General features: G+C 37.5%; 1 protein-coding gene across 1 annotated transcript; it reads left to right on the forward strand.

The window, feature by feature from the left end:
- Positions 1–5,953: 5,953 nt before the first annotated feature.
- LOC106319949 lies at positions 5,954–6,478 on the forward strand. Its single transcript, XM_013758333.1, has one exon. The coding sequence runs from the start codon at positions 5,954–5,956 to the stop codon at positions 6,476–6,478; it is 525 nt and encodes a 174-aa protein (XP_013613787.1).
- The last annotated feature ends 2,180 nt before the right edge of the window (positions 6,479–8,658 follow it).

Below are 8,658 nucleotides of genomic sequence, written 5' to 3' on the forward strand. Positions count from 1 at the left end.
TATGTTGTCTATACTAAATTTCAGTTTTATAATTAAAAATGACTGAATTTTTAGTATTGTTTAAATTCAGATTTGGAAGATTTTATAGTATTTTTAGTATTATTACACTATAAAATACACAAATCAAATTCGATCCGAATGAGATTGAATTTTCGAATACAATTTTATTTTTTTTTGTGAATGTTTGTAAAATAGTGGAAAATGAAGTTTTAATTTAGAGGAACCTAATGTCGAATGAAATTTTAATTTAGAGGAATCTTATGTCGAAGTTATTATAGTTGTTTTGGACAATGTTAATAATTTCTATTATTAACAATTGTTTTTTTTTAATATTTATGTTATAATAGATTATTATGGTTACTTTATGTATTTTTACATAACTAATTATGTTGAATAGATGACTAAAGAAGTATTTTTCTTGGCCTTTCTCTGTTTATTTTGTGTTATGTTTTGGTTATATTTGTTTATATATTATGTAATAAATCGTACTAATAAGTTTATGGGCAATTGCACTTGACATACACGATATAAAAGTTATTTAGGTTATTGGTTACCTACTGTTTCACTTTCTATATATCCCACAAGTACTCCTATAACGTAGATTCTGGAAATCTGACTCGTCTATGCTACAGTAATCTTGTAAGAGTCTACATCACGCAATTACATTTCTCTACGCCTGCAAAAAAAAATTGTTCCCCTGCTTATTAGCGTAGCACTATCCAATAATCATCTTCAATTTTTTTTTTTGGCGGAGTCTACGAAGTGAAGTTGGTGGTGCATCACTGGAGTCCGATAATCTTACTGATGGTTTCTGCCCGGCTTGTTGATGGTTCGGGGCCTGGTTTGATTCAGTAAAGTGGTATACCCCTACATCCGCTATGATTTAAGTTGTTCAATCAATTGAGGTAAACCGTTTGGGTATAAATCGATTTCGATTGTAACGTTCTTCCTATTATATCCACTTATTTATCTCTTTTTCCTCTAACTTTGTGGACTTTGTTGAAACACGTGTTAAATTTTTATTTTTTAATGCAATGCTACAAACTAAACATTAGTATAAACTTCCCTGTTTCGATTACATTGATACATTTCGGGTTCAATGGCGTCTTCTCAGAGTTCTTCATCAGCTTCGATTGGGTTGAACGCAACTAACAGTGCTCCTCTTTGCCACTGTTCTCAGCCGACAAGCATAAGTATCTCATGGACCGATGCAAATCCTGGGCGTCGCTTTTTCGAATGCGAGGAACATGGATTCTTAGAGTGGTTAGACAAGGACATGCCCTGTCTTTGGCCGAAGAAAAGTCTGTTGGAAGCTCGCGAGAAGATTCGTCGCCAAACAGAAGAAATCAAAGCTTTGCGAGAAGCCTTGTGCAGAGCCAATGCTCAGGTAGCCACGGTTCATCTCACTCGCTCAACAGCTCCCAACGTTGATATTTTGAAGTCAATTGAAGATATCGTCAAAGCACAAACCATTCATTTCGATCAGAAGTTCCTTCAATTTGTCGTTTATTCTTGGGGTGGGTTCGTCGTAGCTACCACTGTTATTGTCTACATGCTAAAAGGATAGACTTCAATTTATACTTTCGTTATCAGTTTTTATGTATTTCTATAGTCATGTTCGATTCTCCCTAACCGTTGTATCATATTCTGTTTCCAATGTATGCTATTGTTTACTATGTTCTTCATCGAACCTTCATAATATATATACTTGAATTAATGTTCCTACGCTATTTCTAGATTTTATAATGCTTAAATTGCTTTGCAAAGTTCCTTTGTGTTTGATTTCGTTCAAATTTTGACCTAATATCCATATTACAAACTTTCGACTTTTTCTTCTAATAAGGCAAATTTTAAGGGATAAGTGCATAAATTAGTAACAATTTAATTATTAGGGTTGCTGCATTGTATCTCAAACACTCAGGAATTTGGTCTGTTCGGATAGGTTATGCGGGAATAATGTGAGACAAAATGTCATTTTCGTCTGACCACACCTGACAGGTGTATCTAAGTTGGATATGCCTACAATAGCACTGCAGCCTATATACACAACTTGTATATTGCCAATGCAACGGGACATGTGAGTAATTTCGCCTATGCATCTCTCTCTAACTACCTAATTATCTTTTGTTTTGCATGAAATCCTAATAAACTTCTCTTTCGTGTATTTCCGGTCAAATTGGCCTAAGTTTATTTATACGGAAAAAATGAATAAATTATAAATAAAAATAAAAAATAAAAAGGTGATAAAAATATTATTTAAATATTTTTATTTAGAAATATTAATCATTCGTATATTGCTAATTAAAAGACACATGAGTTCTTTCTTTCTCTGTTATAATATAACTAGGAGGTTGTCCGCCGCGCATGGGTTTATTATTTAAATGGTGTGTGTTTCTTTGATTTATGTATTATCACAATTTTGTAGATGATATGGGTAATGCACCGTGGGAGTTTCATTTGTTGTAAGTGATTCAGTGATCGGGTTTTGTTCTAATTTATGTGCTTTGAGATGGGCTGTTTAGATGTATGGAAAAGTATATGTTGATATAGTTTTTTTAATTGGGTTTTGTGATCAATATTCAATTCGTCTTATAATTGTGTTATATGTAATTGTGTTGCGGATTTTTGACGTGTAAGATGTGTTTTGCTGAAAACTCAGAAAGACATTTGCATATAGTAAGACCTTCTGCTGTGGTCTAAACAATCATGTGGCTTTTTGTTTTCAAGAGCAGTTATTGTACAAAGCTCTGAAACATTTTAATTGTAAAGCCCTTTTTCAAAAAAAAAAAAAAAACATTTTAATTGTACACATTAAAGTCTAAATTTGCCTATACTTATTACGAATGAGAGCTTTGATAATGGATTATTAATTAAACGGCGTATAATCAGGGGCGGTTTCGGACAACGATTGGAGGGTTGATTAAACAATGTACGTGACGGAGTCCAGGCGTCGTTATGTGTAGCTCATATGTAAGCCAAGAAAAAGGATTATCAGTTTATTTGATTGGGATGAGAGGTTTAAGTTAAGTAGTAAGAGGAAGATGAGGAACTTAAAAGTTTATCACTTTATTATTTGAATTTTATTTTAAACTGAGAGTGGGATGTAGAGTCACATCATAGTCGTACAGCCTGAAAGCAATGGAGCTTGTTATTCAATCCACCTTACTTGTAACGCATGTTATGAGCATGGACTGTAGACTACCACTCATAACCATTTACATATATCATGTAAACAAACTTCTAGTCATAGTGAAGTAAGCATATAGAACTAAGCCACCAAAACATGTGATCTAAGCTAAAGTTTAAATATTTGCCGAAACTTTGGAAGTTATTGATTGTTCTGTCTTACTTACCCATTTTCGCTTGAGAGAGTTCATGAAAATGAATAAAATAATTAATAAAACAAATATGTGTCGCACAAATGGATTGTAAGTTTTATTTTCGTATTGAGTGTGGCCTTCAATGAGAGTGGTGCATTATAAAATATGTAAATATCATATTAAAAACTTCAAACGTTCACCAAGTGACAACCAAAAAGCGAGAAAATATGAAATTAGATAGTGGACTAAATGTCCTAACCCTTATTTGAAAACCTAAAGTGAGTAAAATAAGCAAAAGCCTTGGTGAAAACATAAGTTTAGTTCATCATTAGTGCTCGATGTAGGAATCTATGCATTTCGAGCCTTCTTGGATGGATTCCCTTCTGGTGACACATGGGCCACGTTACCAACATTCTCGGTGTCTGGTATTTGTTTCCTCAGGCATCAGACTGGTCTTTTGGCTCATCTCCATCTTTTTGGGGCTTACGGCCCGTTGAGGAGTCACCAAAATGGAACTTGCAAGAAGCACAATTTTCTCCATGCATATCACCATCAGGGTTGTTGCCCCCACCCTATCGAGAAACAGAAGGACTTATAAGTCGTTTGCTGTATAAGGAGACTTAGGGAGAGATAATTTTTTGTTGACTTACATGTGGTGCAAAAGAAGGTCATGGGATTCACTCATTAGAGTCAAAGATCCGTGCAACGGTGAAGGACTTATAGTTTGCCGAGAAACTGAATTCACTGAGCTTGAGATGGAATATGTATGTATTCCCAACATTGTCCTGGAGGAATTGAGGGAGTTGACAGCTTCTTGGGTCTGGTTCAACATGTCCCTGAATGTAGTCAAAACACGTATTAGTAAATTCCAATCAAATAACATGGAACTGTTAATTAATATACATATGTATTTTTATAAAATGATTAACCAAAGATAGATTATTTGTATGGCACAAACCATAGGATTCACTAATTCTGCAGTCCTGACACCTGTAAGCAGTGGCGGATCTAGGCACATTTGTAGTCGGGGGCACCGATACTAAAAACTTTTGCATCATCTTCTCTAAATTAAGAATAGTTAACCAAATAAACTTTAACTATTAAAAAAAGAAATTAGGGGCACTTTTGCATAATCTTCTCTAAATTAAGAATAGTAACCAAATAAACTTTAACTATTAAAAAAAGAAATTAGGGGCACTTTTGCATAATCTTCTCTAAATTAAGAATAGTAACCAAATAAACTTTAACTATTAAAGAAAAAATAAAAAAGAGTAGGGGGCACATGACCCCATACCCATGCAACTGTGTCCGCCCCTGCCTGTAAGCTTAGTCATAGCTGTATCAAAATGCAACAAACACAACTTTATCTTCACCCGCTGTGACACCCGGTTTTCTCGGGATATAATAAATAAATAAAAGCGAAAATTAAATAAAACCGAAAGAATAATAATAATAATCTCCATATCATAATATAAAAGTCAATATGATACCATAAGTCAAAATGAAAGTACTGATAACAACATAAGTCCGAAATATATAAAGACAACATAATTCCGAAATATAAAGACGACATAAATCCGGAAGTCTGAAATAGGAAATAACATAAACGATAAAAACCCAAAGGTCTAGAGGCCCGATAACGATAAAAGCGATAAAACGATAGAAGCCCAAAAGCCAAATAGCACCGGTCCGAAAATCACTCCTGTTTGTCGGTCTCACCTGAAAGGGGGAAAGAAGGAGGGGTGAGCGACAGGGGAATCGCCCAGTGAGGTATGGGATGCTAAACCGTAAACCACTGACTCAGTTCATAGCATTACAACTATGTAGGCCTAGCTCTAGCATGAGGCAATCACGGTGCCTATTACACCACACAGAACAATCATATGCCTATTGCACCATACAAGGACAAACAATGCGATGATAGTACATAGCTATTCTCTGCACCCCGCATTCTCCTCATAAGGATATACATATATAACTCTACAGGCGTCGCTAGCACAGTAGTCCACACTGCACCCCGCAAATCTCTAAGGCGTCGTAAGTACAAACGTCTTTGTACCCTCGCAAATCTCCCCAAACATGGCAGCCAGTGCAAACGTCTCTGCACCCCGCAAAACTCCTCAAACATAGGCAGCCAGTACAGACGTCTCTGCACCCCGCAAATCTCCACACTTGGACTCGTATATATATCTATATTAATAAAGTAGCCTAGAAAGGCTCCTTAGGCCTCCACCTAAGCACACCATGCTCCTTTTGCCGCCACGTGTCGAGCAGGTGAGGGCTTCATTTTTTTTTTCCGCGTGAAACTGTGGTTTTATTGGGCCTCAAATCATGGTCTTTAATGATATTGCGATTAGGGTTCGGGGTCTCTTCGAGATTGCGATCTTCGCCTTCCTCTTTCCATCGTCTCTTCCTCTTTCCATCGTCTCTGCTTTCTCTCCTCTCTGTAACGTATTCGTTCTCATTGAAAATCTTTACCCCACCTCTCTTCCCACTCCGTCTCATTTACTCTCATTGTCGACCCGCGTTTGTAACAGATCGAAGGTGGCGCTATAAATAAGTGTGTCTTGGAGCGATGAGGATCTACAGCTTTGAGATTTATAGCTTAAGCAATCCGACGCACGCCTTCCGATATGTCTTCCTATGTTCTTCTCGCAAACTTGAGAGCAGGCCGTTGCTCAAACACCGCTGAAGTGCGTCTTCTGAGGTTCTGGGAAGCTCGCAACGTCAGGAAAGATGGAGAGCTTATGAGCCTTGACATGCTTCTCCTCGATGAACAGATAAATCCGATAGTGTTCTGTTTCTTATTTCTGTCAGTTAGACCTAGGTGTTTAATTGTTTGGTTTATTCTTGACTCGTTGCAGTCTATGCTGATACACGGGAGCATCAACTCAAGCCGCGTTGACACTTTCCGGAGGCGGCTCAGTGAAGGCTCTGTTTACTCTCTCAGTGGTTTCGACGTCGCACGGGCTAACCCAAAATTCCGACTCTCTGTGTCTCCGGTGTCCATACGCTTCAATGATGGAACATTTTTTGAAACAAAAACTGACTCGGACAAGGACATTCCGACTGAGTTATTCAGGTTTCGCAGCCATGAACAGCTTCTGACATTGGCAAACACTAACAGAGAGCTCCCAGGTCTATCTCTTCTGTACTAAAAAACTTATCCAATTGCATTTTTTCACCTCTATTAACGTTTTTTTTTTAAAAAAAATTTCAAGATATCGTTGGTGAAGTAAGTTCCGTCAGGAGCACGATCACCGACGGTCTACGCGCACTACAAGAAAACAACATGGATACTGAGGGAAAAAATCGTCGGAATTTCGTCGTAATAACGTTATTCCGACGACATACCGACGAAAAAAGTCGTCGGAAATAATTCCTCGGAATTTCTTCTTTCCTCGGAATTCCGTCGGAAATATCCGACGGAATTCCGAGGAAACACATTTCCGAGGAAATTCCGAGGAGCACCAGTTTGTCGGAAATCTCCTCGGAATATACCGAAGGAGTACTTCGTCGGGATATACATCGATCGATGTGTTTTTGGACATATACCCATCGATCGATCCGTTTATAAAAACACGTTCGGAATATACCGAGGGACACCTTTCCTCGGAATATTCCGAGGAACATGTCCCTCGGTATATTCCGAGGAACATCTCCCTCGGTATATTCCGAGGAATATCTCCCTCGGTATATTCCGAGGAACCTGTCCCTCGGTATAGCCCGAACGTTTTTTAAAAAACGCATCGATCGATGCGTTTTTGAACAAAAACGCATCGATCGATCAAGTGAAAAATATAATTAATTTCCTCGGAATGTAAAAAATATTAATTTTTTTAAAAAGATAAAATTTCTGAAATTTAAATTCGAAAATATGAAATTAAAAGTAAAATTGAAATCATATTAATTAATATTCAAAGTTTCACAAATAAAAATAAAACATTCCGAGTTTGTGGAAAAAAAAAAACTACGGGTCTGGCACGTCCGGGAACACCTCGTTCGGGTACATCCTCTGCATCATCTCCATCATTTGCTGGTTCAGCCTCCTCTGTGCCTCATAGCCCGCCTGTTGAGCCGCCATCTGGGTCTCCAACAAAGATATTCGATCATCTTTGTCCTTCAACTGAGCCGTAAGTACTTCTGTTTCAACAAAGGGCGGTGGTGCAGAAGAAGGAGGAACCGACCGGGTGCGACGACCCAAACCGACCAAACGTCCCTTCTTCTTTGGAACCGACTGAATAGAAAAAAGCCAAATTTAGAAATTTAAACCAAGAAATAAATGAATTGAACTTTAAAAAAAAAAGAACTTACGGATTCAACGATTTCGTTGATTCGACACCGAGACAAGTTGGTCGAAGCCGTCGAAGCGTCATCCTCGGTTTGAAGCTGAGACACTTCGTCTACCACTTGAGTTTGGACCAGGTCGACCACGTCCCTCACAAGACCGTCATCAATCTGGCCGGTCTTCTTGTTGGTATACGCCCTCCTCATTAGGGCGAGATCATCAACCGGCTCGCCATCATTTTCTTCCGCCTTGAAAAAAAACATAAATTAAAGAAACATTAGAAATTAGAAGAAATGCACAATAAATTAAAATTCTGAAACTCAAATAATTGAAGAAAAAACATTTGAACTTACCATGCGATCTCCCAGAGTGGCAATAGATTGAGCACCCAAGTTATGCTTGTAGATGCCCTTCCCTTTACGGTCGCTCCTGCGGTTGGTGGAGTTGGTGGAAGAAGTTTCTTTCGTCTCTTCCTTATCCCAATGCGCACACAACTCCTTCCAGACCGTGTCGTTCATCGACTTTGGTACCTTTTAATATAAAAAAAAAATAGTTTATTAAATTTAAAAATAGTTTAATAAATTAAAAAATTGTTTAATAAATTAAATCGAACCTTATTGATTTCCCACTTTTTCTTCCACTCGTGGATCTGCTTCCCATAGTTGTCCATAACTTTATGGACGAAGTGGTGATAGATAAAGAGCGTCTCATCGGAATTCCAGTTGAACTCTTGCTGAAAAAAAAACACAATTAGTAAAAAATTAATATTAAAGATTAAAAATATAAGTAAAAAATTAGAATACTTACCGCAAACTGACGAAACCACAGAACCTGCTTTTCGGTAGGGAAGTGAGTGAAAGTCGGATGTCCCTTGTCGAGGGCCGAGTACATCATACGGTTGATCCATGCGCTGATCCCGTTCCCGGATCGGTTGAACCTAATAAAAAGAACAAACGGTTAATAATGAATCAAAATTTAAAGAAAAAAAAATGTTTAATTACCATGTTTGACCATGTCCATGTGGATACGGAGTGAGATACGGAAGATGGT

This window comes from Brassica oleracea, unplaced genomic scaffold (assembly GCF_000695525.1).
Source record: "Brassica oleracea var. oleracea cultivar TO1000 unplaced genomic scaffold, BOL UnpScaffold00706, whole genome shotgun sequence".
Taxonomy (NCBI): Eukaryota; Viridiplantae; Streptophyta; class Magnoliopsida; order Brassicales; family Brassicaceae; genus Brassica; species Brassica oleracea.